This window comes from Ceratosolen solmsi, unplaced genomic scaffold (assembly GCF_000503995.2).
Source record: "Ceratosolen solmsi marchali unplaced genomic scaffold, CerSol_1.0 scaffold6, whole genome shotgun sequence".
Classification (NCBI taxonomy): Eukaryota; Metazoa; Arthropoda; class Insecta; order Hymenoptera; family Agaonidae; genus Ceratosolen; species Ceratosolen solmsi.
The window spans coordinates 6,881,055-6,905,842 of record NW_011948414.1 but is presented as its reverse complement, the minus strand read 5'-3'; the positions used below and the strand labels follow the sequence as shown (position 1 = coordinate 6,905,842).

Sequence of the window (24,788 nt, the reverse complement as noted above, 5' to 3'; positions counted from 1 at the left end):
AATAAATTATTGACTTGTTGTAGATATATGTTTTTGTGTGGGACAGCTGCTACTCCTTTCGTTTCGTTAATTGTTTACATTATTAGTTGGAAAATATGAGTATTTCTTTATTAAAATTAAATTTATGCTGGTGATGCTTGGCTGGGCAAATTCAGAAGCATTAATAGCTGAATATTTAACAAATAAAAGTAACCTTCATTGTACAATCAAAAGGAACATTTTCATTTCCTGCATTTATCTATTGCTTAACTTACCCATTAATTTTTCCTATTATTTATTTTCAATAAAGTAGATCTAGTAATCCCTGGTACACAAATAAAATAAAACTTTCTTTTTAATAAAATCGTCTTATTATCCCGTAAGTTTGAAAGAATAATTAATTAAGTACGTTTAAATGTATTATAACGTTTGTAGGTTAGTGGAAAGATTAGGAGAACTTAAAATTTTATAATAATTATTCTTATCGTTTCTCCAATTTCGAATAATAATCGAAAATTCCACAAAATTTGTATCTTTATAATCCAAGTATAATATAAATAAAAAATCATTTTATTAGTTAATATATACATGTATATATATATATATATATATATATATATATATATATTTATTTATTTATTTATTTCCTTCCCAAAAAATTAATTTAGAAACATTTCAAAATATTTTCCTCATAAAAGACATTCTTACAAGATTCTTACTACATGTTGACTAATTAATATTTAATGAATCGTAAACATTCGTCATTTTAAATAGCAAATAAATAAACAAATATATGTAATAATAAAGAATAAATAAAAATATAAAATACCATGAATTTATAACAATGTAATTTCTGTAGTCACGTGTACTAAACAATTTTATATGAAATTTTGTATACAAAAATTTAAATCATCTTTTTTAAATGTATCCAGATATTAATAATAATAATATAAATGTAGTGTAATTTTGTTATAAATAATAAAGATTTGAAATTAATATTGATCTGTACAAATAATTACTTACGTATCGTATTGCTTTAATGTGTAAATTAATATGAAAACAGATATTCATTAAACAGTAGCTAGGCTATTAATCTTAAAAGAAAACATATCAAAGCTCCAACAACAATGCCGTTATTATTGATTCTAAAAACAAATATAAATAGATTTAATAATTGATCGTTACATAAATGATAAGTTGTTCAAACACAACGTATAATCTTAGAGAGGAACGATAAATAAACAGTGATTGACTAATTTATCTTCGGAGATATTTTATGATGAATCAATTTTATGAGCTCCACATTCCAATTTAAGCAAATGTTTAGAATAAATTCTGATATAGAGTAATGCAAATATTTGAATAAAAGGAGTAAAAGTAAACGAGTGAAAAATAGTGTAACTGTCGGATGGAGGGTACACAAATGTTAGTAAAAGTGATTGACATATAGAATGCATTTATTTACCAACACGTGCAAGGAGAAAATTATCGTATTACAATCGTATTGATCGAACGCGAGTGATTTAGTAATAAGATCGGCAATAATATTTTACTTTCATTGTTACAACTGAAAAATATCCATGCATTTACGCAAATGTGGATTACTGCAATGCCTTGCAATAATGACGCAATTTAATAAAATTCATGTTATACGTAAGCATTTCTCTCTCTCTCTCTCTCTCTCTCTCTCTCTCTCTCTCTCTCTCTCTGTGTGTGTGTGTGTTTGTGTACGTGTGTTCGCGCATATACTACAAATATGTTAAAATGTTAGTATACAAGATTGGTTAGTAGATATCAGTATAAAAAAACAATGTTTTTTGCCAATAAGCAACAATAGGGAATTACTTTCCAAGTGAAAAAAAAAGTTTTTCGAATTACTAGCGTTTTGTATAATGCTATTAGCAGAGTTAAAATTTATTGCGTATATAATGTACGGGAAGCTGGTTTTAAAATTTTTACACGCTTAAAATTGATGTTGCTTTTTGGAAATTGCAGAAAAACGTGACAATGCAATATTTATAAGTTGATATAAGCCGATAATGCATTTAATTAACGAGCGCCAATTACATTACAACGAAATCATTATTGGGTTAGCAAAAATAAATGAAGATTACTAAATTTAAATAGTAAAAGATTATTTAAAATTTAACACTTTTTTTTCGTTGCGGATGCACTTGGTAAAGTGTACGCAATTATGGTAAAAAAATAAAATGGGTCGTGAAGATTTATGAAACGTATCAAATTTTCAAGAATGGTAAATCTGTTACTTTCTTATTATTTGAGTGGTAATATGAATAATTGGATTTTAAATAACATTGTGTATTTAAATTCGCAATGTAATTGTAAGTAAAATCTTATTTGCATATTTTCATAATGAAAAAAAATTCTCCATTGATAAAAATTTCAAATGCGACAAACTTATTAAATAAAAAATGGTATATAATTGCAAGTACGCCTTTACTATTATAAATAAATTTATCCGTAGTTGCCGCGGCGAGAAAATCTCGATAAGAAAATTGGAAAACTTATTCGAATATAGACGTAATGGCAGATAATTGGAGAGCCACTTGTTGCAATTTTTTTCCTAGCATTTCTCCCCTAACATTTGCATCTGTAATTCTGTTCTAGGTTACCGACGAGATTACTTTTCAGTGTCTTAGAAAAACATAAAAATCGAATGACAATGACAATGTTGAACGGCGAAAGTTCGGATTTAGCATTCATCGAATTGAAGACCGACAATCCGTACGATCTATTTAAAATTTGGTACAAAGAAGCCTGCACATTCTCCACGGGCATGCCGAATGCATTTTGTTTAGCAACAATGTCAAAGTACACAGTATATATATATATATATATATATATATATTATGGCAGATAAGAGATGGAGATTGAGATTAAATTATGGCGAATGAGTCTGTAAATTTCTTGTTATTTGTTCTTGGTTTGGAAGTATGGCAGTGGAATTAAATAATATTTCCTTGAAGATTAAATGCTTGAAGATTTATTGAATAATTATCGCGCTAAATTATTTTTGAAATTAAAAGTACGTGTAAATTTATAATCAATTAAGGCATTATAAGAACAAGGAACTTGAAATTTAATAGTCTCGCCTTAAAATGTTCAGATTTTTTAAGAATTTTGTAACCAATTTTTTTTTGTTTGTTTTTTTTTGTTTTTTTTTTTTTGTTTTTGTTTATATTTTAGGGATATGAAAGTTAGCGCGAGACATTTGATATTAAGGAAACTTGAAGCTGATGGTTTTGTCATTTTTACTGATAATCGTAGCAGAAAATCGAAAGAATTGGTAAGTAATGGACGATTGATTGTCAACTAAAAATTAAGAGCGATATTTAGAAATGAAATAGAATCATCAATCTCTTGATGTACTATAGCTGAATAATGGTTAGTTTCGCGGGTTTAATTTATTACGTATTTACACTAATAAGTAATCGTCATTCCCATATTAAACAAAGAAAAAACAAAAAACAAAAAATTTAAAAAAAAGTATAAGATATAAGAGAAAAAGACAAAATGGGAGAATGAAAGAAAGCAAACTGTTGACTAAGATTAATCAGTTACTATTGAATAAGTGTCGTAAATCATAAATCGAGCGATTTTTATGGTAATATTCGTATGATTGTTTTATTTTATTTAATGGTCCCCCCCCCCTCCCCGCTTGCCGCCCTCTCCCCGGACAAACGCGAGAATGAGCACGAATTGGTAGTAAATTTAAAATAATGCAATTAATTCTGTATTTGGAGAACAAACAAGTAAAGAAAACGGCTGATATCAACATATTATTTGTGATATCAACATATTATCTGATATCAACATATTATTTGTGTTTACAAAGACAGAAGTACCAGAAGCGGCAATGTGCTTTTTGTGGTCCTACATTGATGACAAAAATCAACATATTTCTCGACAAGTGAGTAATATTTTTTTCTTTTCTCTTTTTAAACGGGACTGCAATATTTAATCTTCTTTAGCCTAAGTAACAACTTCATCGAGCAGATAATTATAAATTATTTGCTGTATAATTTTTACTTTAAAATTTGCAAAGCCAAGTTTTTACGTAATTTTCATGATTTTCATCGTCTTAATTTTATATTTAATAAATGATGTCGCGTCTAATTTGCAAAAACTCATGGGTTTCAGCAATTTTAAAATGTCAGCCAAATATTTATATTATACTTAGTTGCGGAAAGCGCGTAAAATATTCATGGGAGGAGCAGTTCAAGTGGTGGTTTTTTTTTTTTTTTTTTTTTTTTTTTTTTTTTTTTCATTACACTAAATCGTTCGCAATTATAAGACGCACATTATAAGACTCGATACAGGCGCATTAAGAAAGTAAAAGGCCACGACGTAAGCCAAGAAAAATCCACTTTGGGAAATTGTCGGCATGAGTCTTTAAGTTGTAAAAAGCTCATGAAGCTCCTTACGATTGTAGGATATTAATCAATATCATTGAAACTCAAAAGAGTCGACCGAGAGTAATAAAATATAATAACGCGATTTGCGATAAGGTCAGAATAGAGGGAGAGATGGTTGTATTGGAGAAGGAGAGCTACGAGGATCTGTACGAGAAGGACAAACTTTTCTGTAAAATCCGGTCTTATATCTGCCAGCAAGATCAGGAGGTGAACTGGAATGACCTGAAAGCACGACACGATCAATTACTGAACGAGGTTCGGATAAATAAGAAAAGCTTGCCGATGCCAGACCATTTGTGAGTGTATTTTTGTCTTTCACGTGTATGGATAAGATTTATCTCGGCGGAAAAGGGGAGAATGGTTTTGCCAGGTATTGCAATTCATTTCCGTTTTACAAACGAATTTTAGCTCCTGGCCGTCTAATCGCAGTTGATAAACATCTTTAATTTTACAAGTAAGCCGTGTGCCCTTGTAAGTCATTGCCATTAAAACAGATGAGCTTCGTTCCCAATATCGGTAATTAGTATGTCCGGCCCGTAAAATCACAAGTTTTAATACCCTAATTAAAGCGAAGGAGCGAATTAGAATTGGAATTACCATTGCCCTTTCAATTCAGAGTCTGCTCGAGTGACTCCCTAGTCCAGCTCAAGGGCATGAGCTTTCGAAGGAAGGCTATAAAGACACTTTATCATCGAGTACGTTGCTCGAGGCCCTAAGTTCGGCACCCAAGAGCAGAAAATGACGGCATTTAAATAACAAATTGCCCGCCTCCGACACTCGGCTCGTGTCCCGATGACGCAACCATAGACTCGTGCATTAATCAGACGGTCTATCGTCAACGAAAGCAGATCGACCGGGATTTAAAATTCAATGCACTCGGAGTCGGATCCTTTACGAGAATTATGCACGAGGTGCTCGCGCCATCTCCACCATTGTATGGCTCTCCTTTCTCTCTCTATCTCTCTCTCTCTCTCTCTCTCTCTCTCTCTCTCTCTCACATCCATTGTGCAAGCGCCCCTACAAACAATGCTTGTGTCCTTCTTATCGGCCATTGATATGTACAAAAGTGCAAGTTACTCGTGACTTAGGGATCCGTGAATAATGCGGACGATCGCGGATGATCGGCCTTTTGCAGGGGATTCTGAAGGACCATAAAAGCCCGGATAAAAGAGGCGTCTGTGCGTACGGATGTGATATTTCTATGCCTAAAGAATCCCCACGGATTGGATTGTTCGTGCGCGTTATTGTTTCGTCATTCATCTGGACCACATTAATAGAGAAGGCGGATTAATTTTATAACGCACCCTTGCTGAATCCTTTACTACTGCTTGATTTTTATGGTCCATGTGTCCGCGCGCACACACGCATACACACACACACACACACACACACACAAACACACACACACACACACACACACACATATATATATATATATATATATATATTATGTATATAATATACATAAAAGAGCTGTTAATAAAATTAAATTGAAAATTCCTTTCGACACTATTATCAGTTCGAACTTTCCATACTTGTGAAATATCAAACGATCTTTATTTCCAGTCCTTCAATTAAACTTTTTAACCAATCTAGGATGATCTTGGAGCCTCGTATATATTCGCCGCTGTCGGAGGATAAGACATAATTACCACCATAAAATGTCTCTATCTTATTTTAAACTTTTTATGTTTTCTCTATGGATGAATATGTTCATTGATCGAATTCAATTATCAATTAATTAGTGTTTATATGAATCGCAACCTGGCCTGAAAAGACAGCAATTGCAAAAATAAAGTGCACTTTATTTACAATCACGGTCTATTATAATTAATAAATAATTAAAAATAAAGAGAGGAGAAACGGAAAAGTATAAATAAATCAAAGCCTTAAAAGGGAATGAAGTGTAATTTTTCAACGACGGCAATAACGCTTATAAAAATTTCTTTAACTTATTGCGCGCACGTGCAAATGTCATGTAAAATCCTCTATTTTTATTTAGTCGCAATTTCAAATGGACAGTTGCTAATGTTCGTTTATAAAAAATCTCTTCTGCTAAAACAGTCGTTGATACGACTGTTGTTGATGCATCTATTATGTCATTTTTATGTATCGTAATACGGTAACGAACGCTTAATAAAAGAAATTTTGTTTTGTTGCAGCATTGGCTATAAAATGATGCCAACGTCAATTGAGTATTACTATGCAAGAGACAACTTGATCGGAGACAGAATTCTGTTTGAAAAGTCAAGTACGTCAAGCTCATGGAAGCATAAAAGAATCGCTGCCTAAAGTCATCATTACATACTGAGTTACTGAGTTATACAAAACTAAGCCATTTTTCAATTTCAATTACTGGCTACTATGAATTATCTCATTTTTTTTGTTTTTTTTTTGTTTTTTGTTTTTGTTTTTTTTTTTTTTTTTGGTTTTGGTTTTTTTATTTATCCGCTGTACATTTTGTACTCTTTATGTCGAATATCAACAACTTCTATTGTATACAACTTTACACAATAAAATAGTTTTCTTCTCCAGATAAAATATAACTTATTTCATTATTAATATTGATTTTGCAAACAACGATAATTATTTAATGTTTTAATACGAAAATATTTCCGATATTTTCTTTCAAAAGCTCGAACATTCTCGTTTCATATATATTATTATTCATTAATATTAAATAGGATCATCTGTAACACTTTTATTAAACGAGATTAAATGAAATATTTAATATAATTTTTTCGCATAGCTACGATCGAATATTATGCATATATCTTTTTAATAAACCGTATAATGTAAATATATTAATTTAATATTTTTAGCATCACTCGTTGAATAATAAAATTATACACAATGTCGATAATATTAATAAGCATAAGGAGAACAAATGTCTAGATAACAATTTAATGCTCCCGAGAAAGATAGTCTATTTTCTTATTATTGTAATATCCATGCGCGTGGCTTTGTTTATTATTGAGAATTGAAATTCTCGAATTTTCTTCTCGACCTATGTTTTTATATCGAAAGTGGCACATTCCAGTTATTTATCTCGTTCTTTACCTAATACTCCACGTTTATTTGCACGATATCTCATTAATTAACAAAATATATAGTGAACAAAAAGCTTTCGTAATAATTTAACTTATATATATATATATATATGTATATATATGTATATATATGTATATATAGAATATCACGATTACTTTCTTTGCTTCAATTTCAAACAATTTCATAAGCGTATCGATTGACAATTAGATAAGCTCTCTTCTCATACCCATATTGTCGATGGACTACAACATAAATCGTTATTCTATAAATCATTGACCATTAAAAGAAATTATTAGATTAATGAAGCTCTCTGTATTAATTTTTCAAAGTAATTTACTATTATAGACACGGGGCTTTATCTAATGACGCATTAACGGACTTCGCGGCAAAGTGAATTTAGCGTTTTCATAAATGAAAGTTTGATAGTGACAATTGATCGTTATTCGATCGCAAGACTTGCCAGTACGAAGTAGATAGTACATTAGTAGATAGTAGATAGAAACTTCGATGACTAATATTGCCTCGACAATTGTCTCGAATTTATAAATCAAGCGGTCTATTATTAAAGGTAAGCGTGAAATCACCTGCCTCTAATTCGGGATATAATTATTATTCTCCAATTAGCAAAAGTGCAGATTCATTTATTCATTCATTCACGCAGACGGCATTAGCTACCTACGTTTAGCCAGATACTTCTTATGTTGATTCCACGTTTCTCCTTATTTTTTCTATACGGCTTAAGAGGCGACGAGTTAAATGACAAAATATATCATTAATTTGGCCAATTGATTGACGGGGATATTATGTTTTATCATTGCTCGAGGACAAAGTATTCGGCATCGAACGCATTTACATTTGCTTCTAATTTTAAGTGCGAAAAACTTTCATGTGCATCAATAATGCTTAGTACTTGAATCATTAATCTTACTCGGTGTTTCGCTTTCTTCGCGTCATATTTCTCAAGATTATTCGATTTATGTTATAATTTCAATTAAAAATTCAAAGGATATGATATTAAAGCTCAATTAAGTGTCATTTGCACTTGCTGCAAAATATGCTATTATTATACACTAATCAAGAAGAGATTTTGTAAGCTTTATTGGGGAAATATTTTACAGCTTCACCAGCCTCGCCAAATCTAATTATTATGAGCTACTTGTACTAAAAAAAATTTTGAAAATTATTTATGCTACGTTACCACTTTTATTCGATTTTTCATAATATGAAAAAATTCTAAGCATCGTCTACAATTTAGCAAGCAATTGCTTTACAAAAAAAAAAAAAAAAAAAAAAAAAAAAAAAAAATAAAATTTTATTTAGATAAACATCTTCTACGACTCAGATTTATTTATTTATTAATTCATATTTATGGTGATTTAAAACAAGCCTGAGATTTTTTAACAAAACTTCAATAAAATATTTATACACAAAGTTAATATCGTATCACAATAGAAGAATTTTCCTTTTGATTTAATCACCGAGTTTGAACTTTCATTCCTTGCACGGCCAATACCATTAATATTTATACGCACTGACTGTGCTAATTAAATATTTTTCTTTGCTTATGTTTTTCAACGGAAATATTGCTTTGTAATTATTCAAAATTTATTTATACGCACTCGGAAATTGTAAAAATTTCTTACCTGAAAAATCTTATCTTATTTTATATTGACTAATAAGTCTCGATAAATATTATACATAATGTTTTTCAAATGTAATAAATATAATTATTTTCAATAAAAGTATTATTTAAAATTTAATTAAAAATTTCTTTCGTCGTCTATTGTATATATAAAGTCAAATGTTCAAACTATTTGAGGCAATGTCATGCTTACGTTATTTTCCTTCACTTATCATTGCTATGTTATTTATAAATTTAAATTTTAAATTAGTTTAACATTTAATTGACAGCTAATAATTAAATTTTCATATTAGTATTCTTGTTATTACGAGTATTTTTTTAATTAGAAATATTTCACAAGAATTTATGTTAAATTAGGAAAACTGAATAATAGTTTCAATATTAGATAGTAATTGATAATGAATATTTAATTAACCATGCATATTGTATCTCAATTTACTCCACGTATACTTCGTCTATTTAGAATGATAGAATATATTATTTGACACATTTCTAATCGATATTTCATGTTATTAGATTAATAAAGTAAAACATATATTTTGGAAATTGTGGATGAAAATAGAACGATAAAAATTCTAAAAATTAAGCACGTGTAATATTAAAAATTTTCTTTTTTAATATTGTTCCAATAATAATTAGATGGAATTACATAAATTTTATTAAGTGATTTAACAAGCGCGTAATAATAGTTGAATTGCAGAGATTGTTTGTTTCACATAAATGTATTCTCGTATCATATATAAATTAGTGGGCAATGATGTTAATATTATATTAATTGTCAATGATGTAGTAACTATTGGTACTTTCGTGAAATTAAAATAAAATTTTATTTAAAAAATTTTTTTTTATAATTCATATCTTCTTATTATATGTTATTTAATAATGTGTTATAAAAATTGATTCTATACTAGTTAAATAAAATTGGTGTTCTTAACAATTCAAATATAAAGATATAAAGAAAAATAATATTTCAATAATATAAGAACACCTAAGTAAAATCTAATAACAATAATAAGTATTAATAATACCTTATCGATAAACTAAGATAATACGACAACATAGTTAAATAAAAATATTTACAGAAAGAATATAATAAATGACATTTTTTTGCATTATAATATTTTAATTAATAATCTTTTCTACATTGGACATTAAAAGATTTACTAAGTTTATGTATTATTTTGTTTGTTTTTTTTTTGTTTTTTTTTTTTTTTTAATGAAATTGTCATTAATTTTATATTAAATTATAGTAATATCCTGCATATACGTTCTTTTATTAAAAGTAATCTCATGTATAGGTATTCTATTTTTTTTTTTTTTTCGTGAAAATTCCACAAGAAAGTTGCAAAAAAAGGTATAGAAATTTCTGCAATTTTTCTTTAAGATTCGATGAAATCTTCTCCTTTCTTTCTTTTGCAAAAAATTTTTCAAAATATCTACGTGTATCGACATATCTTCTCTACGTAAAAAGAATATTTATTGAAAAAAATAACCAAAGAATATTAAAATAAAAGTATTACATAGTTTGACTTTAAATGATTTAGTATTGTTATAATAATAATTATTATTATTATTATTTTTTTTTTTTTTTTTGCAAATAGAACCAAATTGCTTTTATTCGATTAATACTAATATATCATAGTCCGTTCTTATGTTTTTATCTTATACAATTCCCATTACTTCCATTAAAAATGTAAAAATTAAAATTATATAAATATTTAGGAGGTGTAGATACAGATTATATATATATATATATATATATATATATATACTACAATTTTACTACTCCGTTCGATAACACATGCCAAAGTATTCATTCTGATACAAATTTTTTTCAGCAGAATAAAGTTCTACAACAAGAATAAGTTATCTTAATAAATCTAGTCGGTAGAATTTAGTATATCCAATACTAGCGCCTGAGTCGATAATTTTGTATAATTAATGGAAAAATTTTTTAAATCCATTATGACGAAATTGTAAAAGCATGGAAAACGAATAAAAAAGTATTATTTCTTTTAATAAATCGTGAATAATATACCTAACCGTTAAATACTTGAAAGCTTTCGTAATAATAAATAATAAAATTTTTCTCCACTTTTTGGAAATGCATATTTTAACATTATTTATAGCTTTTTATTTTGCGAATAAGCATCCCAGGAAGGGATACCGACCTTATGAAACTTATTTCGAGTTCCTTCATATGCATTGTGATATTCAAAGTTTGTTTTATTAAAATATTAAGCATGCATTTTTATAATATTCGGCAGAATGCTTATATCGATAATTATAAGGAGATGATTATTAAAGATAGAAATGTATTGTGTAAAATATCAAAAAATGAGAAAAATTATTGAAAATGAGAATAAATGACTTAAGAGAAAGAAACTCGCTTTATTCCAATTCATTGATCGAAGTGAAATTTTTTCCCTTATAAAGTATCTGAGCAGGAAATCTTATTCAATATTTATTTATTTAAGTATGCGCGCGTGTATATAAAATTTTTTTTTAACGAATTCTTAAAGTTGAACGAATGCCGTAAGATATTCTCAACAAAATTTGAGAAAATATCAATTTTAACTTCACGAGCAATTGTCATTTATATTAAAATAATATACAGTTCTGACAAATATTCATTTGGCAAAGTCGATCGATAATCGTAGCCGATGATGCGGTGGCCCGCATTGATAAAAATGAGCTTTTTATTGAGCCATCTAATGTTAGAAAATTTGACAATTACCAATTTTGAAGATGTAGAGATAAATCATTACTATCCACTTATCTGCGTTGAAATATAAAATAAAATATTTCATTCTCTACTCCCACGGTGAATATTAAATCACTTCACTCTCAAAATTTCAATGCATTGGTAGTTTGACGATGAAACAAATGCAAATAATGGAATATAAAAATTCATGTTTAATTATTAAACGATCCTCTGTATGATTATCGTTATCATTATTATTATTATCGTTATTAAATCAAACAACATACACAATCGAGCTCATGAATTTTTCAAACTTTTTCATAACTATCGACTTAACTCGAATCGTTACATCAATTTCTAGCCATGTTGATCGAAATCGGGGGGGAAAAAAAAAAAAAAAAAAAAAAAAAATGAGAAACAAATGTCTAAAAAACCAATAGAACGTAACAGAACATCGTAATAAGCTTAAGAATGAGCAACGCGAATGTGTCGTAACTCCTAGAGCCAAACTTGTAAAATGTCCGACAATTATAAAGCTCATTTGTTGAAGCACGGGCTTGGCGGCGATCCGCTTGAAACAGCCGTCGCTCTGCATTGTCGAGCTCATCGTTAAAAAAAATTCTCCTTCTTACATAATAACGTACTCGTACATTGGCGATTATCCGTAATTACGGCGATGCAACACCTGGGCAGAAAGTACCGGTGATACTTACGCTCCAGGGGCTTTCAATTGAACCAAAGCCCATACTGCATGTGAAATGCCTAACAGATTAAACGATCGAGCATAATAATTCCTCGAATGCACGGGTTATTACAAATCCAAGACGAAAAGCGCCTCGGTCTGCCATTAATTCGCTCGGCTGCAATATCGCCAACGCGCCGCTGCGTATTTCCCGAAGCAGCAACGCTGGCACGAAAGTTTAAAGTCCATCGTCGAAAAATTATCATCAGTCTGCGCCGCCACTATATAGACACTCCCGATGCCAAATCCAGCCAGACATCGCACACAGGCGCAGTCGCGCGGCCGGCGCACTCACACACGTGAGCTCGGTGTCGAGCTAGTGGCGCGGCTTTAAAGAGAGTCGTCGTCGTCGTCGTCGTCGTCGTCGTCGTCGTCGTCGTCTTGGTCATCGTCTTGGTCATCGTCTTGGCAATCTTATTTTCTATTCATCATAATAGCCGTCCTCTTCGTCGTCTTCGTCGTCTTCGTCGTCTTCGTCGTCTTCGTCGTCTTCGTCATCGTCTCGTCTGGGATGTGAAAAAAAAAATAATAAACACGCGTAACCCTGCGGCTCAGGTCAGACGCAGCGCTCCTCGCTACGTGCGCGCGTGTGCGTGTGCGCGCGCTCGAATAAATGTGCGTCTGATGAGCGAACGCCAACTCGCGGCGAGTGTCGACCGACGCAAGAAGTTCGCGGACGCCGTCGCGAAAAAGGGATCGCGCGTCTGTGTGCGTGACGTCTGTGGCGCGCGCGCGTACGTGGTGAGAGAGAGAGAGAGAGAGAGAAAGCGAGTAATAGAGGGGGAGAGTGAGAGTGAGAGTGAGTGCGAGACAGCGTGTGGGGTAGAGCAAGGAGAGATACGGAGTCTGCGAGAGGGAAGCAGCACACAGACAGGCAGTGGCGATTAAAACTCCGCTGGGATGGCGGATCTGAAAACGTCTTAACGGTCGTTCTTTCACGTCCCCTCTGAATAATCGTGGGAAGCTCGCGATTTTAATCGATCCGCCCCCCCCCCTCACCCCACCCTCACTCCCACCAAGCCCCTGTCGAAACGATTGTAAAAGGGACGTTTAGATCGAGCCTTGGCAAGAGAGTGAAAAGGGGAAAGTTTAAGCAGTTTTGACGCGGATCGCCAGAGAAAACAAGGTTTGTTACAAAATTTTACGTCTTTTTCCGCTCACAGTAGCATTAGACCTCTTGGCGGAGCTTATCGATTTGAGAACGTAGTAGCTTACTGCTCTTTTATAACCATAGGATTATATATTTGAAGCTTTTTCACATTCGAACGATGAAGTATCACTTTTTTATAAAGGTTTTTGTAGGAAATTAGTTAATAGCTTGAGGGTGCAGGTATATTTTCGTACAAGCATCTGATACAATACTGCTTAGCCTTAACACGATCTCAATTTTAATGTCAAATCTCTATTATATATGACTTTTCTACTCGATAATTACTTAAATCATTGACATTGATCATTTAATTCGTAATTTTTATTTTTACTTTTTGAATCTGTAATTGAATTTAGGTTAGGGTAGAATAAGCCTCGGTCTTTACCCCTCTGCTTTACCAATTCAACTTTTCTATTTTTGTTTTATATTTTCTTAACTTTTTTTTCTATTTATTTTTAGTTTTTTAATTTTTAATACTCATAAACTGATTTTGTTGCTCTTCTTCTTCATTTTTAGATGTAAAACAACTTAACTGCCTAATTCAGCGATGGAAAATATTTTGCTTCCTAAATTAAGGCTTTTAAAATACTATAAACGTTAATTTTCTAATTATTTTAATATCACTTGTACGTGCATTTGCGAAATCTAATTTTGCAGACACGTTCGACCAAAAGTGTCACGATAACTATTAAACGATCATAATTTACTTTGCAACTTCCTTTTAATCACTCAGGCAGAAGCAACGGAAAATACTTATGCTGCAGCTTGACGATCTTGCTAAAAAAAATGGCCTTCGGCTAAGAAATATTACAAGTGATTTAGCCTGAATTCAAGTGGCCGATGAAGGCACAATGAAAGCCATTGTATTGAACGTACTAGTCACTGTCGTCTGTGGTGCAGCCTTAACCCTGGTTAAAGCTGATAAAATATGTGCAGTTAGTAAAAGGGATGCCAAAAGTTTGTCAGAAAAAGATTCAGCCGATGATATAGAAGATGCTTTCAATACCAATAATCATACTCAGGTATAAGCTTTGCTCATAAAAATATAATTACTCAAAGAAATTGAAAGCTTGATAAGTTTATATTTTAAGTTGAGACAATGATTTTTAATAGCATGAATATAAATAAAAATATTACATATAGCTTTAAATTACCAGGACTTGAATAGAATTCGCTTATTTATTAGTTTCATCTTAACAACATCATTCAATTATTTTCATTAATTGTAACCGTTTCGAAATTGTTCATAAGCACGTACGTTAAAAATTATTTGTATATAATTTTATAATTTCATAAGTGATTTCTATTCATATATAACCTTGTATTTATTCTCTGTAATATTGATGAATATATATTTCAGATTGAAAATGATATCAAGTATGAAAAATGCAATCAGTATTGTTATGCATTGTGGCGAGAAGAGAATACATCTAATGGAACGAAAATAAATATTTTTCTTCAAGGTATATTAAATTAATGCAAACCAATGCAAAATTAATAATTCGTCCGTGTTTTAATTATTAATACAATTGTATTGTATTTAGAAAAAAACAGTGTTGCGTATAGAGAGTGAAAAATTATAATAATGAAAAAGAATTTGATCGATGTTAAAAAAACAATTGCTTAATATGAGTTTATATTTATGTAGGATGCTGGAAGCAAGAAGGACAAGAATGTGAAAACACAGAATGTATAGCGAACCGGTGGAATAAAGCTCTAAGCAATGCAAAGTTCTGCTGCTGCAGAGAAGATTATTGCAATGTTAATGTTACAGATCCTTTCGAAAATAAATTACTCTTAACCAGTCCAGCAAGTAAGAATAATTTAAGTGTGATTGTTGCAGGTATTTTTTATTTCATTTGTTTTCTTTTGCAAGGGGAAATTTTTAATTTTATGCATCGAGCACACGCGGTTTAATTACAAATAAATAAATTCATTTAATATTTTCTTATTTAATATTTTCTTATTTAAAAAAAAACAACAGTAAAGTATGTTAATAATTTTTAATCAAGTGGTAACAAACGATTTTCCTTTTCTTACATTTTAATTCCAAATTTACATAGTTTTTGATAGTTAGTATTTTTTTAAAATTAAGATTTCTCCATTTTATCTTATTTCTCTTAGTTTTAACGTTTATTTTGACTTGAAGTACATTTGATTGTTTGTATTTTTAGCTACAGAATATTTAGAGCAGGTGGACTCGGAGCATTTCATGCTTATAACAGTGACTACCTTAGCTTGCATTTTACTAGTCACTTTTACAATTATCATTTTAATATACCGAGTATATAGAAACAACATTTTAATACGATTGGGAAAGCCACTGTCATACAATGACAATTATAACGATAGCAGTGGCTTACGTACCGGTACTTACACAGTCGACCATTTGAAACTTTCGACGATAGTCGGTAAGTACAATCAACTTAAAAGCACATCGTTTGTATCAACTTTTATAAAATGCATAAATAGGACTTGATGATTTATCAAAAAAGGCTCTTAAAGTCGATTAAATTAACAATGAATTTCTTACAATTATTTAAATAAATAAAAAAAAAAAATGATTAAATGAAATGTTTATTAGGTTATGACTTGTAGTATCTAATTGAATCAAATTTTTAATGTAAGAACAATAAAAAAAAAAATACCATTCAATTGATCTTTATTTAATGATAACGTTACATAGTAATTTATTAAATTATTCATATAATTGCTATTAGACAATTTTTGGAAAATACCATACATACTTAGATAGTACTAAAAAATTTTTTAATTAAATCGACGTGTATATGCATTTCACCTCTAATATACTTATATTTACATATTTGTTTATTGTGAGATAATAATTTAAATGAGAAATAGGTCAAGGGAGATATGGATCGGTATGGCAGGGTAGTATGGGAGATCAAGAAGTTGGAGTAAAGATTTTTCCTGGACATTATCAAAGCTACTTTCTAAATGAGCGAGATTCATATTGTTTACCATTTATGGAACACCCATCACTGTTACATTATTACGGTAATGTTTTATATACATAAATTATCTATATAAATTTAATCACAATAATTATACACAATAATCGAATTTATAATTACGTATCTTTTTTTTTGTTACTTAGGTTCGGATGAAAGAATAAGTATGGATGGTAATATTGAATACCTTTTGGTATTTTCGTTTGCATCTGGAGGAACTTTAACGGAATTTTTACGCTACCATACCTTTGATTGGATGACATTTTGTAAAATGGGACTGTCAATAGTCAAAGGGCTCGCATATTTGCATACAGATATACGAAGAGGAGGTTGGTAATCTTATAAAAAATTTTATAATATTAAAACAGTATAATGATTTTTTTTTTTTTTTTTTTTTTTTTTTTTTTTTTAATAGCCTTCCAATTAATTCCTTCAATAATTATTACGCTTTGTTTCAGACAAATTCAAGCCATGCATAGCACATAGAGATATGAATTCAAGGAACATATTGATCAAAGCCGATGGCAGCTGTTGTATATGTGATCTTGGACTCGCGGTTCAAATATCTGGATCTAAATACTTTTCTAATGGAGAAGAACAGCATGCCGAGACAAAATCGATTAATGATGTTAGTTTAGACATATTCATTTTAACTCATGAATTTTTCTAATATTCAAGTTAAATCGATCGATAAGGCATTGATTGAAAATACAATAAATATTAAATTTATTAATTTTAATGCTCGTGGTGCAATGATGTATTATTACATTTCATCGAATAACAAATTTCTTAAAATTTATACTTATTAACTTACGCGCATAGATAAGAAAGACTCATAACGAATGAACATACAGTGCAATTTGCTATATAATATGTACTTTTCAGGTTGGAACACTGCAATATATGGCACCCGAAGTACTCGAAGGTGCTGTGAATCTCCGCGACTGCGAAAGTTCTCTCAAACAAATCGACGTCTATGCGATGGGCTTGATTCTCTGGGAGTTAGTATCTCGTTGCACCGACGTTTATGTTCCTGGCACTGAAATTCCACCTTACAGGCAACCATTTGAAAAAGAAATCGGTATGGAAATTATGTTGACAATATTATTGAGGCAACTGGTTGTAGATAAATCACGTGGATATTTACGCATCCTCTATTTTGTCAATAATATTTTATCTTACATGTGTTAAGTAAAAAGTTTTAGTTAGTAAAGTACAGTACAGTACAGTACAGTACAGTACAGTTATTAATTATTTCATAATTATTTCATAACTCGTAAAAAATAGACTGCAAATTTCTGTTACATAAACAATGTTTGATTGAAATATATTTTAAATAATTTTCTATCATGCATATATACTTTTAAAGCTAAACAATACGATTTAACTTCAATCAAGGTTAATCTTTTAACAATTTTATGCAGGTCTTCATCCAACATTTGAACAGATGCAAGTGTTAGTGTCTCGAAATAAGGCGCGACCACTTTTAGAAGGGAACTTGATTGACAAGCCTGGGGTGCGCTTAATTAGAGAAACTATGGAAGACTGTTGGGACTCCGATGCGGAAGCCAGACTCACTGCCCTCTGTATTGAAGAACGACTAATGGAACTTCAGTCCCATCGAAGTAAGCGGTTAATTATTCATAATTCATCGTCCTTTTGTATTCCCGAATAAGCTTAGAGGTTTAATCTCTAAAGAATTTTTTTCTTTCTTTCAATTAATAAAGCACTTTTTTAATGCCGCATAAAACTTCATTTTATATTAATGTCGGTTGAAATACGAACGATAAATATCATTTTTACATTTGGCGAAATTTATCTCGTCTCTATTCATCAATCTTAATCTTCGATTATCCTATTGGTCTTTAACAAAATGACAATAGCTTTAGAAACAAAGTTTTCACTTTTAATACTCGTATCGCACAATTGACGTGTGATCAATTTTATTATACAAAAGATCGAAGGTTGTATTTTGTTTTTAAAGTAGACGATCGGTTGAAAATGCAATTATCACGTATGTAGTGAATTCGTAAAAGAATTTTTCTCATACATCTCATAATCGAATGAACCGCTTATTTCGAAATAATTCGAATAAAAAAAAAATCGAGGACGTAAATCATACATCGTACACTTTTAGTTACAATGTATTTCACGGACGGGAGTCCCATGGTGAATTCCCACTGCGGACTTGTGCCTTCGACAACAAACAGCCTTTACAGCGACGCTCCTCATCATGACGGCGCTCATGTCGTGCAGATGAACACTCACGATGGCAATGAAGTTACTGTAGACAATTTAGTGATATTGTCCCCGAGTGAGAGCTGCGTGCAGGAACACAGCGGTGAGTACATTGATGTACGATTGCTAATATCATTGGCGGCTCATTTCGATTTGTTAATTAGGTTGGTGTCTTGGTAAGCGACTTGTGCATTCGAATTTTATAATGCTCATTTTCGATCCATTTCATCATGAAATCCGCAACAAAATTTGTTAACTTTCACGATCACTGGAACCAAATTACTTACTATAGACGAAGCGATCCCTCATTTTTTTTTTCATGTCTGTTTTTGAAATATATAAAATGCATTAAAGAATTAATTCACACCATCATAGAAATTTGACTACCATTCAGATTTAATTACTTATTATAAAAGATGCAATGAGAAATACAATAAATTAATGCTAATATATATATATATATATATATTCATTATTGTTTATTCTAAACAACATTTTAAATAATAAACTCTTTAGAAGACAAGAATTATACAAAAATTATTAAACAAAAAAAACTAAAAAAAGCTTAAATGTTGTCAATACTATGATTTCAAATTAAATGTTCGTCCAATTGTTTCTTTTGCAATCTTTCTTATCGATCGGCTATCGATATATATATATTTACGTTTCCTATAAAATACAGCCACGCATTTCATTTAACAGTTTTATGTTAAATTCGACACAATACGAAAATACAATTGTAAAATTCAGAAGCAAACAAGTAAACAACAGCCAGTCTGGATATTTGTATTTAATTTCTTGATACTGAAAGATGAACCATGAAAATAGAAAATATACACTTTAATTGGGAGATAAATAGACAATTGCTTAAATATAAGTTTACTGACAGCTAATACGTCATCCCCTACCCCCACCTGACCACTCCATCGATTAGTTCTGCATTTAAACATCCATTTCAGACACTTTATATATATATATATAAGGTCTAAACGCATAACATTATAATACGCGTTTAGCCAAGAACTCAAATGAGACAGCAACGAGTTGCAATCTGGGCGTGCAACAGCTGCAGCCATATCAAGGCCGCAACCCATGCATGGAGCGCAACCTGATGATGCAGTCGGATTCTTGCGAGGAACTGGGCTGCCACGGGAATATCCTCGTCAATAAATCCTCCAAGCACGCGGCCAATGATTCCATTCAATACGCAAAGCTTCCGAGCAGCGAGACTCAGAGCTTAATGCCCCACGATTACCTTAGTCAGCAACAGCAGCAGCAGCAACACCAACATCAACAGCTACACCACGTAACGAGCTCGCAGCAGTTGTCACTTAGACCCGTGACACCGATCCCCTATGTTCAGGTAAAGCTTGCTCGAGTTATTACTTTCATCCTTTAGATATTCACTATTGAGCAATGAATTAATATTGAGTACGAATACAAAATATTAAGGAAATGACCGTTTCAATTCTATAACGAGTCTTATAACGTCTTAGAAATATTTACAGATTTACATTTGAATTTTAATCTAATAATTCTGAATTCTCATGATTATGATGCCGATAAAGTTTAACTAGTATCTAAAATACGTCTACAGATTTAGTTTCTCTCTCGCACGCGCGCGCGCGCACACACACACACACACACACACACACATCAACACACACCAACGCACACATGCAGAGAGATCGGGTAAGAGATTAGTGTACGTGGTTGTACGACGCGTAGCTTAAGTCCCAATAAGTAGTAAACATCCTAATCTCTGTATATATTATTAACGACTTGTTTATCACATATTTGTAAAATATAGCAATTTATTTCAATTCGATATTTTTCACTCGAAACGTTTCTTGTCCCACTTTCTACTTCATTCTATTTGTTAACACTCGAAGAAAACCTGTTTATATTATCGACTTGCTAATCGTTTTTGACAAAACTACGCGCATGTACTGTCAAAGTTCATTGACACATCCTTTTTTTAAATGGAATTTAATCAAAGTTTTGTCAAATTGTAATAAATGAAAGCTATTTATTTATCATATACTATCTATTTTCATGTAATTTTTTTCTATTTTTATTATATTATTGTTTTATTTGGTGACGAAGATTTCGGCTTGGACAAACCCTTGATTGTTATTCCAATATAATTAATTTTAAAATAGGCAAAGATATTTAATTTCAAATTAGTAATTTACCTTCAAATTTTGCTATATATCTATTTTACGTTTAAGATTGTTTTTCAAAAACTTACAAACCCTTGAGCGCATCTCTCAAAATCTTTTACAAGTATTGTTACTCCTGAAATAAATCTACTTTATTGATACATTATACAATTCTATGCATAATATTATTATTTTTATTAAAATAATTAAGATTAATTTAAAAAATTTTAACGGATTTTTTAACTCTCTTGTTTCTCGTATTCATTATGTTTTAATCGTAATGTATTATTACAAAGAATTTGAGAAGAAAGGTATTATAGTAGGTCTTTGCCATTTCGATTTTTTAACTTCTCTCTTGATCTCCGTTCCCCTTTCTCTCTCTCTCTCTCTCTCTCTCACTCACTATATATCTATCTATCTATCTATCTATCTATCTATCTATCTATCTATCTATATATATATATATATATATATATATATATATATATATATATATATATATATATATATAAATGCACTTTCCGTCGCTTCTCATACTGTCTTTCTCCTTAAAATAATTAGATATAGTTTCTATCATGTATATTTACACGTAACCATTACTTGACCTGACAGAACGTCATCTCGGAATGCAGTGGTGGCAGTACTTCGTACAACAAACTAAAGCAGACCAACATCCAAGAGTCGTGCTATTCGGCCTTACCCAACAAGTCTCAGGACATATCGCGTAAGCGTCGTTTCTCTGGCTGGGCGAATCTCAAACGGGTCCTTGCAAGCAAGAAGATGCTGTACCAGCATCACCATCCGTCGTACAGCAAATGCCAAATCGATCGTGAGGACTCAAAATCAAATCTGCTGGCGAACAAGAACGGCAATTATCATCAACCAAAGATTGTTGAAACGAACACAAGCGTTTTGCAGGCGGGCAGGTACATGAACAGCGTCGTAACGAGCGGCAAGCCGGAGAAAAACAGCGAGAAGAGGAGCGGGACCGAGGTCTCCCATAAGCAGCAGCAGCAACAGCAGCAACAGCAGCAACAGCAACAGCAACAGCAACAGCAACAACAACAACAACAGCAGCAGCAACAGCTCTCTTCGAGGCCTTCGACCCTACCCTTGATGAACCTCCGAAAGAAGAGCGAGACAAACCTGAGCCGACAGGAGAGCCTTGATAAATTCAACGATCTCTTCAACACTGGTTCCAACGTCAACGTCGCCCTCAAGGATTCTCACACGCGAATAAAGACGTCCAATGAGCTGCCACCGTCCGTGAGGAGGGCTGGTGGAAGGAGCAACCAAAGCGCGGCCGCGAGGTTCTCCCTGTACGACGACAGGATGATGTGCAACGTACTCAACGAAGCCAGCGGAGACAAAAGAACCGGCGAGAGTGGCGCGATGTCATCCAATTCGGTACCTTTTGGCATGGATTTTGCCGACGAGCAGCTCACCATCCAGTCCAAGTTCGATACGAAAGACGTGACTTGCTTCTAATCAAAAGTGGAACGGGGACGGACGAGGCCCGGCTGTAAATTATTGAGTGTGAGATTTTATGGGTTGACACGTGAAGAAACGATTACGTTGATATAACGTATAGGTTAGCATTTTTCTTAGAGTTAGAGCGTTCTTCCCTTTTTCTTTCTTAATGTCCGCCTAAATTTGCTTTTATTGTCTTAAATTATAAAGTCTTTGGAATCGGGAGGCCCATATCTGTGGAGTAATTGTGAAATAATTGTCGACTCCTGTGAGGTAGTAAAGTATGTTTCATAGGGAAAATGATGGCGGATGAAAAATTGACTTACTATATGTAAACGCTTAAATAATTTTTATTTATTAGTTAATTAGTCTAAGCTGAAATGTTGACGTCTATAGAGTGGTAAGCTTGTCAACTGTGCGTGAATTTTGTAAGCGAAATTTTCGAAATTTCGCTGAACTTCATGCTTGCTGCAATAATAGAAACAATGAATACGTTTGGAGAAAATTTAAAATACTCGATTTTACGATGATCTCATTTCAAATATCTTGGTCTTTTTTTTAAATAGAAGACCTTTATTTAAAATTGTGCGATAAATCGTATCAGCTACGGACAAATATGATTTATTAATATTATAACGATGGCAATAACGTGGCACGTTACTGAATCATACTTTTTAAAGTATATTTTATTATTAAAATAAAAAGAACTTTTTCAAACATTATTTAAAATCTTAAGATATAAGTGTGGCTTTTTTTTTTTTTTTTTAATCTCGCATTACAAAATGCGCATACTACATGTAAAAAGCACTAAACTGCGATTTGATAAAATGTTAAATTTGTTTATATGACACATATTATTCGATGGGGGTTTTCTAGATTTAAATGAAACTTGTTGATAAATAAATTTAATAACAAAAAAAATCGCATAAATATCGCCACTGTACTAATGCATTTATTATTATTTTTTAATAATAGTGAAATAATTTTAAATTATACTTTTAAATCTTAATTCGTTTAAAGAACTTGTGCTTATAAAAAATATTGTTAAAAATTTCATTCATTTGTTATTTACCGAGTTATTACATTATAAGAGATAGTTTTATTTAATTAAACTAATTCTTATATATATATAATAGATAAATCAAGATTTCTTTAAGGTATGTGCCTTCAAAAGTAATAATAATAGATATATATTATGATTCTTGCGAACATAATTTCTGTACAGAATGTTACTTTTTGACGGCCGAATTGAAATATAAATCAAAATTAGTTAATACTTTGACTGATTGATCAATAATGCCAAATATCTGCTTTTATACTAATGTGTGACAAGTATCTCTAATTCAATTATCTTTTACCATTTTCGTAGCGTCGATATTATAATAATAATAATAATAATAATAATAATAATAATAATAATAATAATAATAATAATAATAATATTATATATATATATATATATATATATATATATATATATATATATATATATAAACAAATGCTTACAATTTGAAAATTCAATGTTGTTTGTAAGAAAAAGGGAACTGTAAGTTTAATAATCTTGCCCATACATTTTATTTAAATAATATTATATTCCATCGCACCGTATCACATAATTTCTCATAATTTCTCACATCAATAATTTTCACTGCTAGAGAATAAAACGATTGCTGACCAGAAGCACGAATCCGTAGACAGCAATTGTACAGAGATTTTGTATAGGTTTATATATATAAATATATTACATTTTATACTTAATGGCGGATGAGAAGCAAATATATTCGTTCGTAAAATCGATATTATGAGAATGAGAAAAATATTGTACAATAAAAGATTATGTATGATCCACATTACGACGATACACCTGTGATTTTTCGATATTATAGGTTTTTTTTTTGTTTTTTTTTTCAAGAGAACAGGATATGTTTTATCACTTTTAATAAGATATTTTTACATATATAATATATTTTATTCTTTGAATAAGATTTTGAAAGGGTATTAGCATTTAAATGTTTGTTTATTTTTTTATATTGCATACTAATTTATTAAAAGGAAACTCTAAGTCTAATGTAATTGTCATTTTGTATACATACTTTGGCAACAATTTTAAGTAAACCTTGAGATATTTTATACGTAATATTATCAAATATATACAAATATATAAATCATTTGATTATCTCATTACAAGAAATACTAGATAGAAAGTGGAAGTTTCATTATAAAAAAATTCAACGTTATACAA

At 30.9% G+C, this 24,788-nt stretch overlaps 2 protein-coding genes across 2 annotated transcripts; both read left to right on the top strand.

The window, feature by feature from the left end:
- Nucleotides 1-2,611: 2,611 nt before the first annotated feature.
- LOC105367911 (pyridoxine-5'-phosphate oxidase) lies at nt 2,612-6,804 on the top strand. Its single transcript, XM_011506765.1, has 5 exons — nt 2,612-2,811; nt 3,187-3,286; nt 3,836-3,910; nt 4,509-4,711; nt 6,578-6,804. Exons 1-5 carry the CDS (start codon nt 2,657-2,659, stop codon nt 6,705-6,707), a joined length of 663 nt encoding a protein of 220 aa, XP_011505067.1. The 5' UTR covers nt 2,612-2,656; the 3' UTR covers nt 6,708-6,804.
- Nucleotides 6,805-13,626: 6,822 nt separating this feature from the next.
- On the top strand, nt 13,627-23,208 carry wit (kinase protein wishful thinking). Its single transcript, XM_011506764.1, has 14 exons — nt 13,627-13,680; nt 14,438-14,726; nt 15,065-15,167; nt 15,353-15,547; nt 15,879-16,115; nt 16,567-16,722; nt 16,823-17,005; nt 17,135-17,304; nt 17,562-17,757; nt 18,101-18,301; nt 18,814-19,017; nt 19,931-20,277; nt 21,689-22,069; nt 22,133-23,208. The coding sequence occupies exons 2-14, from the start codon at nt 14,556-14,558 to the stop codon at nt 22,562-22,564; spliced, it is 2,976 nt and encodes a 991-aa protein (XP_011505066.1). The 5' UTR covers nt 13,627-13,680; nt 14,438-14,555; the 3' UTR covers nt 22,565-23,208.
- The last annotated feature ends 1,580 nt before the right edge of the window (nt 23,209-24,788 follow it).